The sequence below is a fragment of the Zophobas morio genome, unplaced genomic scaffold (genome assembly GCF_036711695.1).
Source record: "Zophobas morio isolate AGI-343-1 ecotype UQ-CSIRO unplaced genomic scaffold, CSIRO_AGI_Zmor_V1 ptg000012l, whole genome shotgun sequence".
NCBI classification, from domain to species: domain Eukaryota; kingdom Metazoa; phylum Arthropoda; class Insecta; order Coleoptera; family Tenebrionidae; genus Zophobas; species Zophobas morio.
The window spans coordinates 21,590,699-21,618,619 of record NW_026972117.1 but is presented as its reverse complement, the minus strand read 5'-3'; the positions used below and the strand labels follow the sequence as shown (position 1 = coordinate 21,618,619).

General features: G+C 33.3%; 1 protein-coding gene across 2 annotated transcripts; it reads right to left on the bottom strand.

Moving 5' to 3' along the window:
• Positions 1–164: 164 nt before the first annotated feature.
• On the bottom strand, positions 165–27,921 carry Unr (Upstream of N-ras). Of its 2 annotated transcripts, none has more exons than XM_064054776.1 (10): positions 27,831–27,921; positions 22,125–22,654; positions 21,762–22,072; positions 13,548–13,727; positions 13,294–13,493; positions 9,132–9,339; positions 8,581–8,990; positions 2,374–2,743; positions 1,533–2,320; positions 165–493 (listed from the first exon to the last, which is right to left on the bottom strand). In XM_064054776.1, exons 2-10 carry the CDS (start codon positions 22,216–22,218, stop codon positions 325–327), a joined length of 2,730 nt encoding a protein of 909 aa, XP_063910846.1. In that variant the 5' UTR covers positions 22,219–22,654; positions 27,831–27,921; the 3' UTR covers positions 165–324. The 2 variants fall into 2 exon arrangements, with proteins under 2 accessions (XP_063910846.1, XP_063910847.1); XM_064054777.1 differs by having other exon boundaries at positions 27,775–27,870.

The following is a 27,921-nucleotide window of genomic DNA, read 5'->3' as shown; positions in this document are numbered from 1 at the left end:
ATTTTTTTGGTTTGTAAGCAGTGTTTTAAGCACAGTAAAACTGCGAACGACTTTGTTCAATTCAACATGTATGAACATAGCTACGACTAATATTGGTGTGTAATACAACCGAAAAGGTTTTTCCTTGCCCTAGTTTAGACATCATTTTTTTGTTATCATAACAATTTTGCAATTCGTCAATAATTTAATAAATATTGTTCAACCATACGTAGTAGGACTTATATAAAATACAGTATAGCCAACTCCACTGCTAAGACAAGAGTAAGTTAGTTGCTACGGTAGAATGACATGAATGAGAATGACTTAATCAATGACTATTTCTCGTTATTCGACAACGATCCCCGGCAGACGTACCACACGTGCTTCTGATGAAAAACCTTTAGACCCATCGGGCCCTTTCGGCTGACGAACCACCATCAATCTGGGACCAGTGTCGTCCAAGGATACTGTGCGTAGCCTGCTGATGAGACGTTCCGGTCTAGCTTGGACGTCACTGAAAAACACCCTTTCTTGACAATTCTGCGGTTATATCAAGCCACATCGAACGAATTGGCATCCAAATTCGTGGATTTGTATTATCAGAAATGGACTGAGCTTGTGGAAGAGATATTTTAAATATATTAAAACGGCAACGAAAAACGATAAAAAAATTATAACAGCTGTTAATACGAAAAGTTTAGGACTTCAACACAGGGAAAAACCACGACATTCACAAAAAATCCTTTGTGTACCTGCCTGAATTGGTACTTATTTAATTTTTCAGACACTGAAACGATGAACCAACAGAAACGTAGACGCGGAACATCCTCAATAAATTTACCCAAGTATATATTTCCTGTTTCTAATACCTGTTAAAAATAGTATTATGCATTAAACAACTGAAATTACATTACCTTAACATGGTTACCTACCTGTACTGAGAACGTCATTTTGTTCTTGTTGTTTGTTTCATTTATTCATCCCTTCCAGTGCGCATTACTACATTTTGTTACATTAAAATAGTTTCTTAACATATATCTTGTTTTCTGGTTAACAATCGTTTTACATTTTAATTACGACCTACTTTCGCGCTTATAAAAGCTTACAAACCCATGCTCTGTCCACTTCTGAGTGCCTCGAATTATAGATATAGTGACTTCTAGTCAGGGTTCCAAATTGTTATAAAATAACTCGCAAAGAAAACAAAAACTTGTGTAAGATTCACATATGGTAGGTTTTTGGATAACTAACAACACTGCAGCGAATTCTCCCATTTAAAATGCATTACGGTACGACGCCTGTGGGTTTTCTAGTATGTGCGGCGATGATGGGTGACTCCAGAATAAGCCTAGAAGCGGTGACGGCGACTATTTAAGAAGAACCGCGTGGCTCTTTAAATGGAAACAACCATGTTTTCAGCTTGTGGTGTCATAATCACATAAAAAAAATAAATAACGTTCTGGATACATTAGCTTGTAGTTTGCTCCACGAGTAATTTTACAACAGTTTGCACTCTCACATCTCACCAAATTTTCTCCTACAATGAAACCTACCTGACTTTGACAACACTGCAGGCAGACGACTTTCCGCTTCTATGATTTGTCACCAATACAAACTCTACAGTGTCGCCAACTTGCAAATTGACATTATCTTTAACTTCCGTCATATGAAAGAACAATTTCTTCCCTTCCTCCACTTCGTACGCCAAAAAACCGAAATGACCCTTAATGGCGTCCACTGTAGCTCTCAATTTTTTCCTAACTGCCACGATATTGGCGGCCCTGCCGGTCGAATCCACCTGCAATTGCACATGGTCGCCCATTTGCAGCAATTCCCGTTTGTTCACCAAGCCCATGATGCCGAACTCGTACTCCATCGGTTTTTCTTCCGGATCTTCGGTTTTGATGCGGATCAGTCCGGAATATTCCGTCTGGTCGGGATTGACCGAACGCAGAGGTCGCACTACAGTGCCGTCGAGAACGTCGCCCATGACAGGGGGTAGGTTGATCGTTCCTTTGGGGATGATTTTGACATTTTCGGCTGAAGAACAGGTGCCCGAGTTACCGCGGCTGCCCAAGTTGTACTCGACCTCTTGGCCCAGTTCGAGGCTGTTCGGGTCGCCTTCGAAGTTACTGAAGTGGAAAAAGACTTCTTTATCATGTTGAATAGTTTCAATGAAACCAAAGCCATCCTTCAACGCTGCTACAAAACCTTGATACATCTGACAGTTATTACTATTTCTATGTTTAATCCCGTTTGTTTGCGTAGCCTGTTGCACCACTTGAATGTCAACTGCTATTAACTCTTTGTTTCTCTTGACTTGATTAATATTAAATTCGATCTGAAACAAGGGAGATGTGAAATGAGCGACTTACGATTTACGGTGGTCGTTACCTTGTCCCCAAGTCTCGGGTAATGCTTCATATCACAATCTTTCGAGTAGAAAGCAATGGTCTTTTTGACGCCGTTTACTTGATAAGATATTAAACCAGATTCGGGAGTGTGTTCGCCGTTTTGGTTTTTGGTTGGACTTCGGTTGAGCCACATAGTAGGAGGTATTTCTTTCAACACGGTCCCTGTTAAGCTGTTCTCTACTCTCGTCTCAAACTGCACCGTTCCGTGCGGCAACCACTTCATTCTAATGGCACTTTGTCGACTATTGGAAAACGTACTCGTTTGGTCTTGAACCACGGTAAATTCGTATTCATCATTGACCGCCACCTCTCTGTCCACGTCCAGTATCTCATTGAAATGGAAAAATAATCTAAAAGAGAAGAAAAAAACAATGAGCGTTTTTAAAGATAAAAGAAATAATTAATAAGCAATGTCGGAAAACCAACAATGTATATAAAAAGTGGTTTAATTTACAATTATACAAATCCAGTCTTCGGTAATTTATACAATTTCATTTTGAGAATTTTAATTTTTATGACAGCCCCGCCCATCTGCCCTCTCTTTTCTTAGAGGGTATCTCATTTGGCGAAATCAGTCCTATCTTAGCAGGTACAAGCCCCGCCCACCCACCCTCTCTTTTCTTAGAAGATATATCATTTGCCAAAATCAGTCTTCTTTAGCAGCCAGTAGCCCCCCCCCCCCCCCCTCTTTCGTCAGAAGGTATTTCATTTGTCAAAATAAGTCGTATATTAGAAGCTACTCACGAAATTTATCCCATTCGCTCACTACGCTCGCTCATTCTTGTACAATAAGTAATTATTTTTGGTATATTTGTTAATGAAAAATAAGAGCTTGTTTTATTAATAATAACGATTAATGACTGCTGGTTATGGTTATTGTCCTAAAAAATTTCAAAAGTATTGTTTTATTTTTCTGTACGAATCGTTTACGTGTCCTGTTGGGATTATGATACCTGGTTGGTCCCCACCAAGAGAATAAAATTTTATTTTCGTATTGTATTGAGCGTAAAATTGATGAAGTGCGACAGTACAGTATTCCAGAATGTCTTGAAAATTTAAGGAAGCAATTTCCTGAAACTGTTTCCAATTACAGGCTCCTTTCATGAGAAAAACTGAGGATAACAAATATGAAAAATTTATTTTTTTGGATGCTTCACTTCCAATCGGCAGCCATTAGATTTCTGAAGTTGTGCCATTTTCAAACTCTCTTATTAATTTTATTTTACTGTCCAAGAAGGGTGCTTTCAATAATAAATGTAAGTACTCTATCCGAATAAGTACCAGTGGGTTACTAAAACTTCGTTATACTTTGCCGATTTTCGCGACTTTCAGCTGTCTCCTGAGTCAACGCTATTGACCTGAGAAAGTTTTTTTTTTCCAGGCAGTTAGTACTTACACTATAGAAATAACGGAAGTTTTAGGTTCCTAGACTATCATTTTCTTGTATTTATAAATTTGTAAACTTTCAAATATAGTCAATTTTGGCACCTGGAATTAGGTTGAGGAAAGAATACAAATTTGAAACTTTGAATAGGTACTTTCAACCAGATGGAGCAACAGCTCACTCTACACAACAAAATTTGAATGTTCTCTGAATTTTTTGGAGAACGAATTATGTGTAAGTTAAATGTGCCTGTCAATTGTCCATCGAAATAGATAAGTGATTTAATTCCCTATGATTTATTGTCTTTGTAGTCTTAAAAAAAAATCAATGTTTCGACAACGAATCGAAAATTTAGATGAACTTCCACAACAAATAAATGAAAACATGTTTGAAGCATCCACAACTGCTTCAGAATGTTTTTAAGGGCGGGTCAAGAAATATTGAGAATCCGATGGTGGGCATTTGCATAATTTGTTGTAAATTAATTAACTTTGTTATAATCTCACATTTTTAAACATAAATGGGGCATACGTTTTAGTGACAAAAAATGATCAACAAGTAGCTAGGTCTTTTTTGATAACTCGATACTGATAACGGTTCTGTATTCTCACAATTTCAGGAAAACAAGTTAAGCCGTTTTTAATTAATCACATTATTTTACCCTATTTTCTTGAAATACGTATAATCATCTTGTCACAACAAGGAGGTTTAAAATGGTAAATTTTTGGGAAATATGGATTTTGCAATTATGCTCCGCCCCTCAGTCTGACAACGAATGAAAACTTCATCACTGTTGAGGTGGGGGAGGTATAAAATCCTTATTTCTTTACAAGAAATTATCATGTAAGACATGTTTTTGAGTATCGTGTTGTTCAAAGAATAATAATAAAGACAAAATACGGATTTTGCAATTAAGCTCCGCCCTCTTGACTCACGATGAATATAAAAAATCATCACAATTGAGATAGGGTGGGTGGGCGGGGCTTATATTATACCCTGTTTTGTTGAAATACGTATAATCATCTTGTCACAACAAGAAAGTTTAAAATGGTAAATTTTTGGGAAATATGGATTTTGCAATTATGCTCCGCCCCTCCGTCTGACAACGAATGAAAACTTCATCACTGTTGAGGTGGGGGAGCCATAAAATCCTTATTTCTCTACAAGAAATTATCATGTAAGACATGTTTTTGAGTATCGTGTTGTTCAAAGAATAATAATAAAAACAAAATACGGATTTTGCAATTAAGCTCCGCCCTCTTGACTCACGATGAATATAAAAAATCATCACAATTGAGATAGGGTGGGTGGGCGGCGCTTATACATATTTTGCACTTAATATACGTAGCCATCTTTTCACAACAAAAATTTAAAACATGTGTAAAATGTAATTTTTGTAGGGAAATACGAACTTTGCAGTTATGCTCCGCCCCTCAGTCTGACAACGAATGAAAGCTTCATCACTGTTGAGGTGGGGGAAGATATAAAATCCTTATTCGTCTACAAGAAATTACCATGTAAGACATGCTTTTGAGTATCGTGTTGCTCAAAGAATAATAATAAAAAAATAAGGATTTTGCAATTAATTAAAAGGTCCCGTATAAGCAATTTTTAAAAATATAAATGTATTGACAAACCACAAGTGTAGATTCGTAACATTCGACACATTTTTTCCAAAAAGCTGGATGTTTAGGATACAAAATAAGGGTGGATTAATAAACCACACGTACCGAAAATAACATTAAGGACATTTAATTGCGATTACAAAAAATTCGAAGTACCCGTCAAGCTGTGACATTTTGAAAACCAATTTCATGCCGACCATAAATTAATTCACATTACCGTGTTTACGCAACAAAATCAACTTTGTAAATGTGGCGATAAATGAACACAGATTGCTGAATTAATTTTAGTAAAATTGGTAAATAGCACTCCAGTACACACGAATTGATAACAAAATTTAGTTATTTTGTAAGAACCATCTACATTTATGGAAGTATTAAGCAGTTCACATTCGTCAAAATTGACTGTGAATCAAGTGGAATTTTTCTATTTAGTTTAAATTAGTGTCTCATGGTTTTATACCGACAATACTCAAGCATTTCACTCTTCAACATGAAAATTTGTCAGAGTATACAAGTTTAGAAGAATATATGCATCTTATAACAGTGATTTTGCTAATATTTATTAACCACATTTGAATAATTTTCAAATCAACAACGCGCAAGATTAAAAACTTATTTGATCGTTTTTAAAATGTGACAAATTCCATTTTACATGCTACTCAAAAATTTAATAAGATTTTGTCAAAAGTGACATTGAGGTCAATACGAAATTATGTATGTTTTTAAAAACAGTAATGTATTTTTTAAGTACGGTTTGCCAATTAACAATGGTTACAGACGGAAACGTTAAGAATTATGCAACAAATTCTTTATGCTTGATTTAAAAAGTGTGACTTAATTTAAACCCTAACATTTTTAAATGCGGCATACAATCGCAATAGAAGCTTGATTAAAGCAATTATTACCAAATTAAAAAAAAAGTATATAGTGTGGGTACTAATCAAACAAAAAATAACTGTAAACTCGGAACGTTATTTTTGCATCCACAAAAAACTTTTTACTTTGTATTATCATGAGTCATTTTACGATCACCACTAACGCTGCAATTTAACTTCCGACGTACTTCAAGGTTCAGTAAATGGTGTATTTAATGATTTAAAAAAAACCTGAAGCGCTGACGACACCAATACAAGTATTTTTTAATTCAACCTAACAAATTTGAAACTAAAACAATTAAACTGTTGTCACCGTCAAGGAATGGTTTAGTGCCAATAAACTAATTGAACCTCAATAATTGATAAGGAAAACATGTGGTATTTTCTTTTAAACAAGTTGCTAAAACTGACTGGACTTTCTTGGAATTTATATTGCTTCACCTTTTGTTATGGCAAACATGGTGATCATTACAAAAACAATATAATCTCAAATAAAATGCATATTATAGGACTTGCAAAACAACGCATCTATGCAATACTTAAACAATCGTCTTCCTGACACAAGTTACGAAGAACTGCGATAAGGTTAATAACATTTAAAATAAAAAGATTAAAACTTCCTTAGTTAATAATATGAATTTTTTACTCCTATTTTGGTTTTCTCTGGCGTTCTGTTTTTATTATTAATTGATTATTCACAATTTATTACTTATGGATGATGTATTAATTTGGAATAAACAATTTATTTTTATAAATTTATTCCAACATAACATGTGCATAATTAATAAAATTATATACATACTGTTATTAATAGCTGGATCATCTATAATGTTTTGATTTTTTTTCCGCTGACAATGTGATTAATAAAACGTTTTAATAAACTGAAAAACCATTCCCGTGTAAAACCAGTAATTTTGGTCTTTATTCACCTGGCAAACTTTTAATCTACCTATTAAACTTATTTAAATCTCTAGAATTCTGTCAGTTACTCCTAAAATCATGAAAGGAAAAATGTAGATTACATAGTGTGACGGTCGCCTTCGGCTCTTGAATTAACTGCCATCCTCGGCAGAAGTGGGTACATGAACATGAAGTTCGTAATTAGAACGCTACCTAGAAAGATAAGCTGACGGCAATTAAATTTTAACTCTTCAGAAACAACAATGGAGTAGATTAAATTACGTAACAGTCGGTGCGAAGTCATTCCCTGATTATGGGAGCGTGACATACAGTCCACAAAGTACGTAGAGCCCAATTTGACTGAAAATGTGTACTTGACGCAACACGATTATGTCATTAACGATTTGTTTTCAATAACATCCAACATCATTAGAATTTACAAGTATAATCAACAAAAACCGTTTTCTAATGGATGATTAGCGGTTTTTTCATCCCCATCACTAGAGGTTGATTTTTTTCATCGCACCTTCAGCTACAGGAAAAATGTCGAAAAGTGTCACAAAAACTGCTGAACCAACTAAATTACAGGTGTTTCATTTTGAAGGAAAAGTTCATATTCAACAAGCTCGTTTGTTTGGCAAACAGTTTATCGCAACACGTACTCGAAACATCCTTGAACTAATTTTTTAATGCATTGAATTAAATTGAGTAACTTTAATAACCGTAGCTATACAGTAATTGCGTTGTTTTTGCACATCAAAAATTTTAAGTACACAATAAAACCTGTGTAAATTGTGTGAAGTATTGGTGTTCTGAATATGATCTTTATGTTCAGCTATTTTTTAATTCAAACGGTGATGGTAGGCGTTGATATAAATATATAATACAGTAGAATTCTTTAAATTTTGGCGAGGTGTTGTAAAACTGGAATGTTTCTATCTTCGTCAGACACACTGTATTTATGCAGACCAAGAATGCACACACTTCTCAGCATTTATTTTAGGGACCGAAACATATACTGTGTAAATACAATAATTAAAAGAATTCTACTATAAAATCACAGACCACTAAAAGCATGTTTAAAGAGTTAAATCAGTCGGTCCGTAGTTTCCGAAATTATAAGCCTAATAAAAATCAATAGAGACGATAGAGAGACAGACGGAAACAGGAGCCGTATTTTTTCACTCTCTTGGGGGTCATGAAACGTCGAGAAAAAATGAAACTAACCATTCGCCGAGTGGACCCTACTACAATATTAGTAGTAAAAAAGTAAAAAGGAATTGTGGTAACAGATCGATCGATAAAGGCTAGTGCCGAAATTGTTCCAAACAATATTCTTTTCATTTAATAAAGAAAAATTCCGCACAGTAAAAACGTGATAGTAAAAAATGGGATCAACTAACCTGGCCTCTCGCTCTACGCATTTTAAAAATCCAAATCCCTCCTTCACTGATGCCACCACTCCTTGCTCTCTCTTCTCGCCCGACACCAGGAAGCTCTCGTCCAACAACGAGATGTGAGTGGCTCTGTTAAGTCCATCTCGACGATCAGTAGCGACTTTAAACTGCACCCAATCACCATGGCGCAATGTAAAATCGCCCCTTTGGTCTTTATCGCCAAACGATATTTCCACTTCTGAATGATCAGGGGCACGGTAACGAATACGCCCAGGTAAAGCGTCGGTCTGATGACGCGCATTCGGACCTCGGTCTAATGGTTTCAATACTTGGCCTTTGAGAACTTCCGGTTTGAGGTCCTCGAAGATCACCGTGCCGGGTGGTAAGCGGGTTATGTTGCAGGCTACTTCTTTACCCTAAACAACAATAGCATATCGTGTAACATAAAATGATATTTAATGCGTGTTACACAGTATCATTTTTCTACGATCAGCAACCGTCATTGAACACTCCGAGTCGTAGAAAAATGATGTTTGTACGTAGAGGTCGTTACTTACGTTACGAGTTTGAATGGTGAACTCGACGTCATCCCCTAACCGCAATTCCTCTTTGGTTTTGGCTTCGGAAAAGTGGAAGAATATCTCTTTGACAACATCGGCCCTCTCAATGAACCCAAAACTCTCCTTCATCGAACAGACAACACCTTGGTATTTTACAGGATGTGCGGGATTTTCAAGTCGAACATGGCACGCTCCCAAATTACCCCTAAAATTAACGATACATTGTCTATACTTCTCCAAATGAGAATCAAACGATCTTTTTTAAACTAAATGTGATCATGAACATCAGAAATTTTTGCTTTATTGGTTTTCTGGGTTAAAACTAGAGTTTTAGTTTAGTGAATACTTTGATTTATTGGCTGCAAGAAGGTCGTTATATATTAAAATATTAAACTATATAACGAAACTAATAATCCCACTTACAGAAACTTCGATGTATGTAAACGATATTTCGAGGTTATCCGTCACAATCGTTAATAATAATTAATGGAAAAAAATCGCATAACCATACAACCTGACCAAACTTAGTAAATATTTAAAAATCTTATAGCTTAGCAAAACCTTGGAATATTGTATTACCTTTTGTAATGTTTTAAATTATTGCCATATTCAGAAAAATAAGTACTCGTAAAGTATGTAAACAATTTCGACCCCTCTACATCACACATTTGAAATGAGTTAGAAAAAACGAAAACCGAAAGTGTGAAAGTTTTTATATACCAGACTAGCTATTCATGGTATATAAAGTGAGAAAGAAGTGTCAGTTACCAGAGTCACAAAAATTTCTTATTTTGTTATCAATGTTAGTTATTACAAAAGTTTGCAAAGTGTTAAATTTCTGTGGAAAAAAATATGCCATAAGATAATTATACACTTATACAGAACTAAGACAATTCTCAAAGTCGGTTGTTTTTAGATATGCCGGATCCCATTGAACTATGAGAAAGTTTTTGCATAAAATTACTCTAAAAATAACTCTTAATTTACTGTTGTGATAAATATTGCGCATGCGCGTTAGTTTTACTCACACCGTGCTACAAACGGACTTAGGATATGCTATCTTGCGTATTGATGTTACTTTTTATAATTTCCTCAAAGGTTAAAAGGCCAACATGCATCAAGTTGAAATTTATCTTCTTACGAAAGTGTTTTATTCTTTCGATAATTTTTTTAATAAAAGTATGTCGACGTCGTAACGTAAATAAATGATATTATCATGAATTAAGCGATATTCTTGAAGAAACTGTTTAATATGTGGGTGCTGTTAGTAACAAAAATAAGAAAAAAACACTATTTACTGTCAAAATGTAATTTACGTAGCATTGTTAAAAATTAATGTTTATACAATAAATTATTGTTACATATTTTTTAAACTGCGCTAAGTGGCGTGTGCCCGTGCATGCTAATACAGACAGATGATTACTATTATTAGTGTGCCATAGATTCATGCTACTACACAAGTTGTGCAGGCGATAAGATTTTTGTACTATTATTAAAATAAATCTACATGTTTTTTTAACCATGAAATATATCTTCTTCACGCAACAAAAAAGGACAAGCAATCGTCAGAGGAATTTATAAAAAATATACCAAAAAATAGGCAGTGTGTTGTTTTTTTTAAATATATTAATAAAACCCTTGTAACTTTTTTTATTTTTAAAGATAAACCTAGTTCTTTGAGAAGATCTGTATCATTTAAAAATATATGTCTGAAGGTAAGCTCACCCTCTTGTTATCAGCTCCACTAGAACCGGAAATGACACCAACTTAAATCTTTTTGTATAGAACACTCGGTATATTTTTTTAAAAATGGAAAACTTGCTTTTTACTTCCCGAGCGTAAGCAAATGAAGTATTGTAATCGAGTCCGTCGACCGACTCTCTACTTTTACATTTTCTCGACCTTTCATGACCCCAAGAAGACGAAGAAATAGGTCTCCCGTCTCCGTCTGTCCGTCTGTCTACCGTCCGGGATTTTTATTAGACAAAAGTACTGGGCCGATTCTTGTCAAATTTTGTATTTATATTAGGAATATCAATGTGATCAAAATTGTACATAGTAAATCGGTTTTAAAACAAATAACATAGTCCTACACATGTAGTTTATGATTCTGAATTGAATTTTTACCCGAAACGTCCAGATGTTTGGAAAAAAAATTAACATTTTGCAATTTAATTTAGAATCTACAAAACTGAATGCTTTGAAATCTTGCAGATGGTTTACAGTTATGATAAGAATGATATATGTTCAATCAAAGTATATTTACTTGTCCCCTCCAAAAAAATGATATCGTCAGCTCAAAAGTTTGCCAAATAAATCTTACCTAAAATGTACAAAATATGATGATGATAAGTCTGTGCTTGTAATTTATCATTCCATTCATATTTTTTGGATTAGCATATACAGGATAACTTAAAAAATTAATGAATGCGTGAATTTATTTTATTGATTTAATCAGGAACTACAAAACCGAATGCTTTTAAATCTTGGAGATGTTTTAAAGTTATCATAAGCATGGTAAATTTTTGATCAAAATGTATTTGCCATCCCCGCTAAAAAATTGGTGACGTCACCCCTAAATTTTGCTGAATATGTCCTATCTAAAATGTATGATGAACGTATACTTGTGATCAATCACTGCATTAATATTTTTTAGATTTGCTTATACCGGGTGTCTGAAAAAAATTAATGAATCAGTCAATTTATTAAAGAAAGTGAAACCAGAAGCGATGGAAATTCTGTCGAAATGACTTTCCACCAATTTTTTTTACTACAGGAAATCCAACAGATATGCGGAAATGTGTATCAAACAAAATGCAGATATTTTTGAAAATTTGTTGTGAGAAATACTCGTACTTTTGTTGTTGTATTCAAATTTACTTATTCTTTTACATCTATTTTAATGCGGCATATACAAAAAATAATTCTCGTTTTGAATTTATTTAATGATGATTTCTATAGTTCAAAAGATTTTTTTTTTTTTCATTTAAATTCAATGAAATTATGCGAATAAAATCATACTTTTTCAGATTACTAGATTTTCATAAAGAAATATTAATTTTTCATATGTTTTACTGAATAACTGCAAACGATTCATTTATTAAGAAATATTCTGGATGATTCATTTATTAAAAAATATTCTGGATGTTCCATTTAAAAATATAAAGTTGATGTCATTTCCAGTGTTACCGGAAGCGAGAATTAAAGAAATGTGTTTAGCATCAAATGGATCTTCTGGTACAGTACAAATTTGTCCAAACGAAAGACCTATCTTCAAAAATAAAAAAGTTACAGGAGTTGTATGAAATAAAAAGGAAAACCAAATTAATATCCTTCATTTTGTTAAAAAAAAAAAAAAAATCCCAAAAAATTGTTATATATGCTAGAAATTAAAAATTCAAGCACATTCGGGTACACCTGGAGTCCACTCAAAAATATCACCTAAACGGTCTACTAAACCCAACAAAGATTTTCTCCAAAAACCACTTTGGTTGTCTATTTCGTTCAAAGCGACGAAGAATGTGTATTATTAATTCATGTATCTAGTTTGATCATAGGTAATGAGACATTGTCTAGTGGTAATTACTCTGCTTATTTTATGCTATTAAATTCCTAACTACGTGTCATTAGTTGCTATTAGTATTATCATCCATGTCCATGACAATTTTATGTTATCTATTGTACTGTAGTGTTTTATCATAAAAACGAAATATAATCTGAAAGTATTCACATTGCAACTGTTATTATTTAACCTCAATAAAACCATAACTCCTGAGCCCAAGTACAACAAAACGCACTGTACCGTACAGAAAATAAAGGACACGTGAAACGCTTTTGCGTATCAATAACAGTACTGACGTCACACATTCCAACAGCAACTTTGGTTTATAAACACACTCCTGAGCCTCTGAAGAGTACCAATATTGATAAATTCGACAAAAGCTATAATATACAGAGAAGTAAATGAAAAAGTTATGACGCGTTGAAATTTTGTTCGAAGTTTCTTACAACTCAGTTGTGACTGAAATATATTTAAACCTGACCGCAGCGCTTCAAGAACTACTCATACAACTTCAGAAGTTTCCCACAAGATTCAAACTTACGCGTGTACATTCAATCTCTTAGTCCGAATTGTCTATACTTGACTATATTAACCTACCTATTGTTCGTCGCTATTTGAAAACTGACTTTGTCCCCCGATCTCAGCGTCACATTCCCTTCCACATCGTCTTTGGTGTAGGGTAAAAAGAAACACTCCCCTCTGTTCTCGTAACTGATCCTGCCTGTGGTGTCGCCCCCTGAACCTTCACCTCTCACTTCGGTTGTTACTGTTCCCGTTACTCTTTCTTCACTCATCACCTGATCGACAACATTGCTATTTTAACAAGAAACGATCGAAATTTGAGTACTTACCACTTCTGGTGCTATTTTCGTCACAGCACTAGCTATTGGTTTGCCGGTCCGTCTGTCGTATGTCATTTCGAATTCAACGGGATCGCCGATTTTCAAATGTTCTATGTTACCGCTGAACTGACTAAAGTGGAAAAAGAGACGGGCCTGCCTTTCACAGCACTGAATGAATCCGTAAGAGTGCTGCGGAAGAACAATTAAATTACCGTTTTGTTCGTAAGGTGGAGGTCTCACAATTATCGTAATTAAATAAAATTCGTCTCACTTAACCAAAAGATTACCAACAGAAGATTTCTTTTATCTGGATGTATAAATACGTTACAGAAACAACCTGTGTGTTAAGACTTTTAATGTTTTCGAGATGACTTAAGTCATTTTTGGTGGGGATAAAAATATTCATTTGGATATATAAAATGTAACACTAACACGTGCAACTACAAGTTGTGCACTTCTAAAACAAATAAAATTCGCACAATTTGTATTTGTTGAAAAATTAATTAATACTATTAACAGTTAAGATTCCTTAATTTATAAATCGATATTAATATCACACCACTTTGAACTATCTTGTATGCATGTTGAGATAAACCATAAAAATGGATGGTCCACTTGCAAAGTTAAAAATGGTGTGGAGTGCTGAAATACACTTCTACTTTGGTTATTTTTACGACCACTTAAGGTCCACTCAAAATTTCAAAGTATATCAATCACAGAACCTTGCATTGTTGTATCCTTCGGGCGACAGGAAAATACCAAACTAGAAATTCGTAAAAATGATTCCAAAAATATTTATAACTTAATAAAATAAAATTTTAATCATGAACCACGCAAATAATTTCCATTAAAAGTATATTTTATGATGATCGAGTATAGTACACAACTGTGTTACACAAGAATTTAAACGATCTTATTTATCAGAGAAAACAATCGTTTTAATCTAATAAGTTAATCTTTTTGCTTCCCGATCAACAATAAGAATATGAAAAAACAGGTGTCTCTTCATCCCCACCAACAATTTGACGACGTCATCTCCAAATGTTGCTAAATAAATCCTATCTAAAAAACATGCAAAATAATGAGCTTTTAAATTTATTAATACAGCTTTATTTCATCATCCTCTGCGTAGGTTTTCCGAAAAACGATCAAAATTATTCAACAAAATTTGCAATTTATCTTTGAAATTACAAAACCGATTGCTCTTCAATGATGCACAAGCTTTAAAATTATCGTGAACACGATAAACCAATAATCAGAATTTGTCTGGTTCATTAAATCACCACTGCCAGGATGTTCAACTTTTAATAACTTTAAGCGGAATGTTCTTTAGTTTTGTATTGTATCGTAGTGTTCTGAGTTTGTTTTATGTTACATTATTATCATTATTTTTTCTATTATTATCCCTTCTAAAAACTTAATGACGTCATCGCAAATTTTGCAAAGTCAATATCATGAAATGTTAATAGCGTGCTTCTACGGGGTGATGAAAAAATGACGAATATATTTTTACGGATTTAATTTATTTTTTATGCAGTGGCGTCAATTACACCTCCGCAGCCCCTACGTCACTTCGATTGTTTATGCTTATGAATCTAAAAATGCAGCGATAAAGCATGTAGCAAGCTACCTGATTTGAATGATTAAAGTCTTCTTCAACTCTTATTTTATTATCATTAAATATAGGCGGGCACAACATTATTATTCTCAACTTTTCTGGAAAATAGGGTAAATCGTTTAATTGATTGATAAAGTTTCCAGGACGAAAGAAGTTAGTTCTAAACAACTTTTAGGGCAACTTTTTCAATATATTTTTCGTTTAGGTATGTGAAAAATTTGGTCTTTATATTAAAAAAAAGTATATCCAATTTACACAGATGGTAAATAATTTATGCATATTCTTTCCAAGACTGACAATTATATTTTTCGATTCTTGTTATTGTATAACTATTGTATTCACTTTGAAATTACTTACGGTATACTTTTTTTTGTTAATTTTCAACACTGGCCATTTAATAATATAAACAATTGCAAAGAGATATGCGTCAGACAAACAAAAAGAGGTCGAATTTCGTTTTACACAAGCTATGGCGAGAACACAAAATATAGAAATTCGTCAAAATGACTTTAATTATTACGATACGTTGCAATATTCAGCTTCTTCTCCAGAAAATGTCAATAAAGCAAAAAAAGAAAACTCATTAAAACAAATTCGTCCTCGAAATAATTTTAATCTTGGATACAACGAGCTGGAGGGTAAATAAAAGAGACCGTTTTGGAGTCTTCTGAAAATAGAATTAATATTCTAGAAAACAACGCTTGCACTGTCGTAAACAAAGTATAAACAGACATTTTCTAACACATAATATTTAAAAGCGTTTAGCTGTAAATTTTCTACATAATAAACTAAATACAACAAGAATTATGACTTGTTTTCCAGTTGAATATACTTTTCCATATTTTGAATATACTTGATAAACGAAGAGAATAAATTGAAACGTTGTTACATTAACAATACTTCAATTAAAATGCATGTTTCTAATTAGAACTGCAATTGAATAACAAAAAGAAAAAAAAAACCGTGTCACTAGATATGAACTCACCATGAACTCATTATTCGAGTGTTGTAATAATGGCAAATTTTGACACTTAAATCCCTAATTAGCCAATACAATACATTATTAGACAAATCAAAATCGGTCAAGCATTTAAACCCAAAAACACGCCAGATAAATCACCCTTTAACGATAAATCTGGTAGAAAATTCGTGTGAAACTCCACATTAACCAAATCCACGTCAGTCGACGGCGCTATGATAAATCAACTTATAAAACCACTTAATTCGTATTAAAACGAAACAGCACTTACAGTAACCAACTGGCAGATTATAATCGCGATAAAAAAGAAATACGAACGTGAACAAGCCGAGAGGACTTTTATACAAACGATATTTCTGGCAGCTTATCGGTGGTTTGCTTTTACGCAGAGTTTTGTGTATCTGAACACGATCCAGTAAATTATCATAAAAGACGTTTGGGGAAGCTGCGATTTATTTGCTCTCAGACTATTCCGAGGGTCTGGAATCGTTTATTTGAAACTGCTTTAAAGTGCCACTAACCACATTGGTATGGAAATTTTGACAGTGATGGTGAAATATCGATTGGGACCGGTTTTCAATGAGGGGCGGTCAGCGGAGTTCAATCCGATGTCATATTTTATAGCCGAGTTTAACTCTTAACTGATGTGGGAACAAACAGAAGTTTTCCCTTTTTTCGCTTCCCTACGTAGATATGCGTGTTATAAAGTCACTGGGATGAATATTTAACTTCGAGTTCTGTGGGCAACTGAAGAATCCATTATTTTAAAAATGTACAGATATTACAACGGTAGCCAAAATTTCTTACGTGCTTCCCCTGTACAAAAGTGGAGACGTCATGTTGAACTGCTTTTAAGTAAAACACAACTAAAATGTGCAGTGTGGCATATGCTTTTCCCTGGGGTGTAATAACCTCTCGCTTTAATGGTGTGCACATTAGAGTAATGTGTTTGTTCAGTGTTACATTGTAAGTCTTAAAATTAATGTATTTATCCCCACGAAAAGTTGTTGACGTCATTTCAACAGGTCATGATAAATCGTTTCAAATGCATATTTATTCATCACTTAATATTCCGCTGTTGTTTTTTAAATGCGACCACAGACGTTAAAAAAACAATACTTATCATGAAATATTTTAATGTATCAAAATCTGCTCATTCGATCGTCATGGAAATTTTGAGTCAAAATCAATTTGTAGACAATTTACTCAAATTTAACAAAAGCATTTTCAAAATACATATATAAATTGTGGCATTTTTTTTAATTGCGATGTTTCAATGTCATGTCGCAAACTTGTGTCACCGAATTACTCTGATAATTACTAGCAAAATTAATGTGTTTTCCACATATTTTACCACGCGACTTCTTGTCGAGTTTTGAGCAATAAAGGGAATTTATTTTCATTTATGTTGCTAAATAGTGATAATGTTGTTTAGTTTACAATGTTTACTCGAATATTTTTAATTAATGTTTTGTTATACCTATTCTTAAAACTAAAATTTTTTTTGACCTCTTAAATTAAAAAAATCGAGGCGGATCCACAAACCGCAAGACAGGAAATATGTTATTTTATAAAATGTAAATAGCATTTACTATGCAAAATTTATAGGTGACGCCATCAAATTATTGGTGGGGATTATCAGACAAATTTGGTTAATGTTTTACCATCTACACAATACAATAGACCTAAAATACAAATAACACTTGACAACAATCAGTAACTTCGGAGATTCTCTGTTTAATAAAATCGACACAAACGAGAGACAACAGACGACAGCAAGATAGACGAAAACAAGACCTATTTCTACATACTCTGCAGAGAAATCTAAAAACGTGAAAGTGGCCGTTCACCGGAAAATAGCAACAATGTATAATATTCATTTGGGAAGTAAAAAAAATAAAAAAATTATAATTCAGCGTTTTATTTTGTTGGAAATATTTTATTCCAATTCGTATTTTTTTTTTTGTTTTGTTTTTAAAACTGTAATCAAAAGGTCGTAATATGCATCAAATTTTCGTGATTAAAAAAAATTTTCTGAAAAAAATCATTTGATTAAAATTATTTCAATTGGGACAACACTAATAAATAAAAATATATTGCTTAGATTTGCAAATAATAAGATGTGCTCAAATTAATGAGCGTTTAACTAAAAACTCCGCCGCTCAATTTTCCAAATAAATATAGAAATATTGAAATTCTGTAAACGCCATTATTTTCAGCTTGAAGGGGGAAGGTTAATTTTGTACTCTGCAATATAACGCATGTACAGCGTAGGAGTAAATGATACATTATGTAAACGAAGAGATCTAGTTGCCATTATTGTCATGAAACAAACTTTTTTACCACTGCTAAATTTTTGTCAGTATGGTAGTCCATACTGTTTTGCGATCTGGGAAAAAATCTTTACTTTCCGAGCGTAAACTAAGAAAGTATTGTAATAGAGTTTTGTTTCAACCACAGGATAGTTAAACACGTTTTCAGTTTATTGTTGACAAAAGAAAACTTCGAACATTAAGAAAAACTGGACAATATATAAGCCCCGCCCACCCACCCCTTCTCAATTGTGATGAATGTTTTATTCATAGTGAGCAAAAGGGCGGAATTTACTTGCAAATCCTCATTTTTCTGCAAAAAATTACCATATGAAATTCATCACAATTGAGATTGGAGCGGGTGGGTGGGGCTTAATCTTTGTTTTTTTTTAATGCATAGAGTTTTCTTTCAACAACACGAAAAACACTGAAAACACGTTTTCAGTTTACTGTTGGCAAAAGAAGACTTCGTATATTAAGAAAAAATGGACAAATTAATTAATTAATTAATCGCCGTACGATACTGGAATTTCAATGATAATGAGTGGACGAAATATTCCAGGGTTCGACCTAATTTTGCATATCTCTAGTTATGAATATCGTGATATTAAACGTTAACAAAAATTTGTCTAATCACCCCCACCAACGATGGGATGACGTCATCTTCAAAATTTACAATAGTATGTGTTATTAAAATTTCATAAAATAACATACCCCTACATTTGCTTTATGAACCCGTGTTGGGTTTTTACCCTTGACATTCATATTTTTGGAAAAAAAAATTAAAATTTTGTAACATTTTGCAAACTACAAAACCCAATGCTTTGAAATCTTGTTAACGTTTTAAGATCATCGCAAGCTTGGTGAATCGTTAATCAAAATTTACCCGTTTATCTAGTAAATTCAAAATCAAAATTGTATAACAATATTTTAGAGTTTAATTTTGAAATTGCAAAACCGAATGCTGTGAAATGTTGTACGCGTTCTAAGGTTATCGGAAGCTAATTGTGAATTATTATCTCGAAATTTCGACTCGCTAGTGCACTTGGAACGTACATATTTTATACTAAAATTTCGATTTAGTTGTTTCGCAATTTTGATATGGTGTCCTAACATTTTCACTTCATTAACTCAAAATTTTATAATTCTTAGCTGAAAATTATGGTTTTATTATTTCAAACTTTCGATTTGCTACTTTGTAATTTTGACTTATTTTTTTACTATTGTATTTGACTAATGAAGATCTCATTCTACAATTTCGACTTGGTTATTCAAAAATTTTAACTTTTTATTTCTATATTCCCCCATTATGAACTTTTGGGCCGTTTTTGACAACTTTCGAAAATTTTCCAAAGGGATCTTTTAGTAAATTCTGACATCTCGAAGTCATTTTCGATTTCATTTCATTAGAAATTCCTGTTACTTTTCCACAATCGCCAAATAAAATATGGAAAATTTTAGAATGTTTGCAAAATTAGAATTTGAGACCAAATATTTTGAAAATCTTAGTTCGAAAAAACAAACTACACGCTATACTGTTAGAATTAGCAGATCGAGATCTACATCCTAGAAATGTTTGTGAATTTTTTGTCAATTTTTCCAGAATCTGTATTTTTCAATACTCCTGTCCTATGAAATTTTAGATCATTTTTTAACGATTTTTGAAAATTACCCAAAGGTTTTTTTTGTAGATTCCGATTTCTAGAAGTTATTTTCGGTTTCAGTTCTTTAAAAACTCCTACCACTTTTGCAGACCGAGTATTTTGAAAATCTTGCTCTCAGATCTCAAGCACGCTATATTTTTAGAATTACCATGTTGAAAATTCTATTCCAGAATTTTTTGTAGATTTTTAGGCAACATTTCCAAAATCTCGAGTTTTCAATACCCTAATGAAATTTTCAATCGCTTTTGACCATTTTCGAAAATTACCTAAAGGGATTTTTTTATAGATTCCGAACTCTAGAAGTCATGACCGGCTTCAGTTCTTTAGAAGTTCCTACCACTTTTCCAGAATCGCCAAATGAAATATGGCCATTTTTCGAATTTTTAAAAATTCCGAATTAGAGACCGAATATTTGGAAAATCTAAAACTATCTAAAATTGTATTTATTTTTTTCAAATTTTTATCAGTATCTCTAATTTCAATTTACATATTATCTCGACATTTTAATATAATTAACTCGAAATGTCAACTTACTAATGTTGAAGTTTTACGTTAATTAAGTAAAAATTATGACCAGATTCCGTTTTGCTATTTCGAAATATTAATTTTTTTTAGTAGAATCATATTTCCTCAGAATTTTTATAAATTACAAGTTCACTGGACAGAACTTTTCTTTATATATTTCGTGCGTCTTTTTGAATCAATATCCCGACATTTCCACAGGATTGTGCTCTTGAAATTTGCACATTTTGTACTAAAATTTCGACTTTGTTGTCTGGAAATTTTGATTTGTTATTCTAAAATCTTCATTTTGTTAACTCAAAATTCGTAATTATTATTAAAATTTGATTTTTCATTTCAAGACATGCATGCTTATTATTATTTTTTTTTATAATTTCCGAAAAAACTGACTGGACTTAAATTGAATTAATTTTTAGTTAATACTTTTGCACTTGTGGTTTATGAATCCCGGAATTTTTACAATAGAAGATGTTTAGAAAAAAAATCGAAATTGCATCACAGACATTTTTTTTTCCCATCCAAAATGTGCAAAACATTTTGAGTCTATTCTTGTGATTTATTAATGCATTCATTTTTTTTTTTTTTTAATTTATAGAGGTTATCACAAAAAAATCACAGAATTTTATCATTTTTCAAAAAAACAAAATTTGTTGGACTGTACTTCAGGGGCAAGAAAAGTTCTGCCGAAATAATATATGACCAATTTTTTAATTGAAAAAAAAAATTGAACCGGGTGCTCGGTGACCAGCTTGCAACCCAGATTTGAAGCCTTTAAATTCAATTTTGTGGTGATACACAAAGGATTTTACGTGTATTTGCAACATTTGCGTGATTTATAGATTAAAAAAAATTGAACTAGGCCTATTTGTGCCTCTTGTTAACACGTGATAGCTCCTCCAGGGAGACAAATTGTGAACTAATAAAAAGTTTTGTGTTCAGTGTGAATGGTGACAATTACAACATATGTATGCTTAAATGACTGTTTTTGAAAAAGATCTTACCAATTGTTTGCAAAATAAAAGTGAATTTATTAATGTCAAACCTTCCGCTTTTAAAAATTGTTCGTTGGCAGCAAAAACTTGGTTTAGTAAGAAAATAAAATTTGAAAAAAATGTCTGAAAAATTTACCAGCAGCTTTTCGATGATGCCCGTCTCTCTCGTGCCCAGATTCGACGAATTGGAGTCGTTGTAGCTACTGTTGTTACCATTGGAGAAAACGTTGTTGGTGAGTGTGCTGTCCCCGCTACTATTGAACATGTTGTTCGAGTCTAGGGAGAACGTGCCGATGGGGAAACGAGAATTTGTGTGTGTTGTACTCGATGATCCGTACAGACCGTTGCTGAATGAAGACGACTTGTCCTGCAGCAAAGGAAAGTCTTGCCCGAACCGTGAATTTGTCGTGGAGCGATTTGTAAAATTAAATGCTTGAGATGATTTGCCTGAAATAATAAACAATTAATTCTCGCCTTGGCGGTTTTCGCGCCGTACTACCGTTGCTGGTCATAGGTTTGAAATCGATGATGGCAGAATCTTGACTCATGGTGTCGGGCGGCTGGAAGGATTTCCACTGAGGATTGGTGGACATAGTCTATCAGTACAATGATTTATCTTTTCACTTCTTATCGTTTCTTAAGTGTAGTGAATATCACAGAATGGTTAGTGGTATATGTAAATACCCCACAAAGTCAATTATGGCAGCCGAGACCGTACTAATAAAATTATCACTCCTACTTTGAAACCAAGTCACAAAGGTACAATATGATCAACAAACTTCACAATAATATATTGTTATACAATGTTACTAGAAAAACAATCCAATATGTATAAAAATTACTATCCACAGTCACTCAAAATTTAATTATAACAGAAATATAAATAAAAAAATCCTCAGATGTCTTCAATGCGTGCTGGGTGCGTATTGTGCTGTTATGCTCATAATTTGTCAAGGCCAGTGGTTGCGCTGATACTGGTTTACTTTAAATTTTCTATGCTAATTTTGAAGGTTTCCTTAGTTACACAAGCTGAAAAGAAAATTAATGCTGTTAAAATACAATCCAAAAATTACTCCCTTCACATAAATACACACACAAAGCAGCCCGTACGACCCTGACATCGATTTCTTCCGGAGGTAAAATGTCTATGTATTGCAGAGACCCGGTAGGAAGTCCCTTTATTAAATATAAAGAGAAAACCTCTCGCGACGTCAGTTCAAGAAGCAAGTCTAGATTTACCGTTCCGTTCTTTTACGTAAAAAATTCACTCAAATATACATCATTAATAAAATCCAAATGTGACTTTCTGTTCCCATTAAATATTCAACAATTGTTTAAAAAATCCTCAAATGTTTTGCGACTACTCGACAGCCGTTTCGGCTTCGCGAAGATTCATTTCTGGCCCTGTCTCACAAATAACCGTTAATTCAAATTGTAAATTATATATTTTAGTGAACACAATTCGCTTATTGAGTGTGAAAACGAAGCCTGGTAAGCATCGACATGTATCATTTCAATGTTTAATCGATTTTATTAATTTGAATTATTTATATCTGTTTAAAAAGCAACCGTCGTCCAATGACAAACAAAAAGCCCATAATAGATTAGAAACGACTAGTTAACACTATCTGTTACTTAGTACTCTATTAAAATGTGACAACTACTATTGATTAACTACTTTAAACACTGTCAAAACTTCTAAACATTTTAAACTCGATCTTAGTACCCTGGACGTATTCCAATAAATTATAAATTTAGGATAAGGTCAAGAGCATACTCTATGTAAACAATAGAAAGCAGACCACCACCATAGAATTATTTGAAAAAGATGTTCACTCGGTGAGATATTGACAATTTATTCCAACAACCGAGACTAAACGTCATAAAGTCGGAAATTACCTAGGAAGTAGTAACTATTAAATAAAGTCAAATAAAAGAAAATGGAGCTTCTCGGAGCACTTCTACCTCAAAGCTTCATTTTCTTTCGCGTCAATGATTTTATACATTATATCAAATGAAACCAACTTCCTACGACACGTCGTAGACAGGACGTTGCGTACTCGATTAGATAATTAAAAAAGAAAGAAAGTAATTGCAATAGAAAGAAAAGTTGAGATGTTTTTAAATTATGAATGGATTTACCGTTCTTTACAAACTAGATAAATCTCACAGTACAATCTTTTTAGCAGAAAAGCAGCACATCGCATAAATCACGGGGTTTGCCAGTTCCAAAGAAAAATCACAACAAACTACTACATCAATAGTTGTTTTAGCTTGGGTAGAGTCCGAGTGAAGCAATGTAAATAAATACAGTAATAATAGGCTTAATTTCCTCCTTGAACTACGGAATCGGAAATTCTAGTAGTCGTGTTAATATTACTTAGATAGGTTAGGTTGCAATTTTCTTCTATTATTCAAAGGCAAGGACAGAAGGCAAAAATAGGTAATCAGTCTATGACGTCAACTTCGTTTAAAATTTACAGAATTTTAATTGAAAAACTTGAAGGTACACACGGAATCAACAAATATTTAAACGACCAAGTATCGAGTATTATTAGAGCTATGCTGATAATAGTAATATTGATACTAAAACAACACAAGTGTGCTCCAGGAAAATGAGATATTTTTTTAGGTTTTTTTCTTGTGAAAAACAATTTTTGTGCAGACTGAAAATTACATTGTTGCCATAAATATAGTCCATTAGCCAAACACGAAGTTTCTAATGTTTCCTGTGAACTGATTTTACCTTTTATCATTGTGTTTACACATATGGTTTATTGTTTATTTATTGTATCAAAATTTTGGTTATATAATACCGGTACTACTGATTATTTGTAAATTAACAATGGAAAATAGTATAAATAAACTCAACATTAGATTTGTAGGGTCAATAACTGCAAATCTAAACATGTATTGTCTATTGAGTAACTGATAGCAATGATTTGTGTAATGTTATGGCAGATAGAAATACAATAATCGTATCTTTGAAATTAAAATATAACGATCATTTCTGTAACCTGCAATGAAATATTGTATTTCTTGTTGATACTGTAGGCACTGGTGAAGTTCGTTACGAATGGTCGGTTCTTCAGCTCACCCTTGAGACCATAATATAACAAAGCTACCCACAAAATAAATGTAACCATCCTTCCAGAGGGACCTCGAACATTAAACGTTGAATTTTTTACGCAGAAAACCGAGCTATAAATTATTTCCCCTAAAATAACCGTATCCACAACAATACAAAAAACGAAGATTGAAAATCGAATTCTTGTAAATGTCGAACACAATCATAAACAACGAAAATCGCCGATTCGCAAACTCATTCTTGTTTATTGTTTAATCAAAAAAAGGAAACTCTAAACATCGTCACTTAGTGTTTATGTTCGCGATTATTAAATCAACATTTCCCGACTGAAAACCAATGCGGTTTTTACGGTTTGTTTTGGACAATGTGCAAACACGTCAAAAAATTAAACTCATCAAACACTAAAAACCGCAACGTAAAAATAAATCTTGTTCAATTATTAAGCGTGGCTTGGGTTAATTCAACCAATTGGATGTTCCACCGACATTATTTTCTGTTCGGTTCAATTTCTAAAGTGGTCTGGCGCTCATGTTTAGCGGAAAATGTAAATAAAACAACATTATAGTGTTAATAAATACAGATGCTGGTTTTTAATGATATTGGGGAATATGAGCTTATTTATTACTGTGGTTATTATCGTCATCACTGTTAATGAAAAAAGAGTTCGTAAGATATAAACTTTTTTTTCAACGTGCTTTTGCTCTTTCCAATATGAATAAGAGTTTGAAACGTTGCCAAAACACGCTGCAACTCTGTAAATTTTACAAACATTAGCCAGTGATTGCATTCACGCTTTTGACACTTTTAGAACTTTATTTATTATTCAAATCAAGCCATGACAGCTGAATTATCGCCAAGCCTCACATCTGAATAAAACAGAAATTTCGTTCGGCTTTTGTACACAGCGCAGAGATTATCTCTGGAAATGGTGAAAATTTTCAATAAAGCGGACCGTAGACTGTACTGTGGCATTATTAAAAATATCAAAGCTTTGCTAAACACAAACTACCACAGAGGGGAAAATGGCTTGAAGCAGGGTACGACAAAGTCAATTAAATGACATTTAAATGACTTTTATCCTGTCCAAAATGAGGTGAATATCACGCACTTCACAACGTACAATTTATTCCAAGCACCTGCCAATTTAAGTATCATTTTTTTATGTTGTGGAGAACGTAATTTGTTTTGTTGCCGTTGGCAATGGGAAAACATCAACATTTCAATTCGGTGTAATTAATACATAAACATCTAGGCTGCAGTTTATCTACATTTTCACCAAGTGGATGGAGTAGTAGATATAAAAATAAACAATGTTGAGTTAATTTTTACAATGTACAATAATTTAAGATTTTCACTGGATAACTTGTGATAACGTAAATTATCTGTTATCTTCCTTGACAAACATTATAATATTCGTGTTATCCCAAGTTATAAATTTCAATAAAACATCACACTACAAGCACTCTTTTCCCATGTCTTATTAAATTTTCAACAATTTCTTCGAGGTCATCATTACAAACCGATTTTTTCTCTCTCAATATAAATTCCTGTTTCTAGGTTAATTTTACGCTCGACAGGGTCTGATTGTTAAAACGAATTGTAACCGTCGTCGATTCCAAACGAAAGAAATTCGTATAATTTGTGAATCTTGCAACGATAACCTTATTATCAACTGCGACAGTGTCATCACTGAATACTGTTATGGAGTATTTTTACCGAGTACAGTAAAATAGAAGAAATGAAGCATGATGTCCTAAAAAGCGATGGAATTTTCTGATACGTCTCTGAACACTAAAAATAAATTTTCCGTCTTATTTCCGAAATTAATCAAATTTGTAATAGACGACGGCGAAAATTAAAATAATACAATAGAAGAATTGAGTAAATGGGAAACTGCTTCGCAATAATTTAAAGCGTGGGTAGAGGACTGTCACATTTTCAGCTTTTTTTCGATTTCTATTACAATGACCGAAGAAATTGGATATTCAAACAATATTAACCATAAGTAATAGCAATTTTATGTATCCGTCAATTATTTTAAATGTAAAATGACGTATATTATCCGTGAACCGGTGACTCGCGTAACACTGATGTCCTCTACGTTTGCAGAGCTAATTTAAAATCGCATTTCCCTATCACACTCTATCAAATCATTTATCCACTTATTATGTAACCACTACGAATAAATTAATGGCTTTGAATATTTAGAAACAAAACAATTCGAGAAAGTCGGAGCAACAAAAACAGTCGAGGTCTGCAAAATCATTTGGAATCCCACCGGCAACGAACACAGACTCTGTTGTATCTGGGTGAATTATTACGCTTTTAGAACAAAAATTAGGTCTAATTAGAGAAAACAATAGTTCCGACCTACGTTCCGTCTCTATTTTGTTATTTAATCAGCTTGATGGTGATTGCGAGATTGGCGCAAATTATGGAATCTTTATGTTTTGCGGTCACAATGGGCGTACTGATGAGCGAAACAATGACTTAAATCAATTGGTTGTATGTTGACGGAAAATATGGCATTTGAAGAAAAATCCAAAGTAATTTGTACTGCATTGTGGTTGTTTTCTGGCGATGTAAACAACAGCACAATCGAGAAAAAAATCTCGAGTGAGATGCACCTTTGTTCTGGCGGCTTTTCACGATGAAGTGTCCCACAATAAAAACTTCAATTAGCAACGGGGCCGTACGTTAATAAAAGAAGCACCCATTAGCTAATGGCCAAATAAAATTGTTCCGAATTTAGAAACATGTGCATTTGGGGCAAGGGGTAAAACAACGGTCAAATTATTGATTTGCTTACAATGGAACCGTTCAAGTTATCAACAACCGAACGGAGATGGATCTGAGAGAGCCGAGGGCCCCAAATCGGAGCGTCCCGACATCGAGACACCGCAAACCCGTCATTTACTGCGTAGATTCTGCGGCACAAAAGATATAAGAAGTTAGGGTTAGAGACGTCGCGAGACTGGCAAGTCGGGCGCAAAAAGTGCGCTTTAAGCCGCCAAAACTGACAATATTTAACGCATCGGTGGTAGTGAAGTAGATTACGTACTTTTTGGGGTGGTTTTGCTGTTAATAATACGAAAATTTACAAAAATTTCAACTCACCACGACACAGCACAGCACTGACGACATGCCGCCATGTTGAATGTCAACATGATCGGGAAAAACAAAACCAACCAAAAACGATGCGTTCTGA

Coding starts and splice junctions, on each gene's coding strand:
- Unr (XM_064054776.1), bottom strand. CDS start 22,218: ATGTCCACCAATCCTCAGTGGAAATCCTTCCAGCCGCCCGACACCATG. Junction 13,494..13,547: donor CGAAAATAGCACCAGAAGTG/GTAAGTACTCAA, acceptor GTTGTCGATCAG/GTGATGAGTGAAGAAAGAGT. Junction 2,744..8,580: donor TGCGTAGAGCGAGAGGCCAG/GTTAGTTGATCC, acceptor CTTCTCTTTTAG/ATTATTTTTCCATTTCAATG.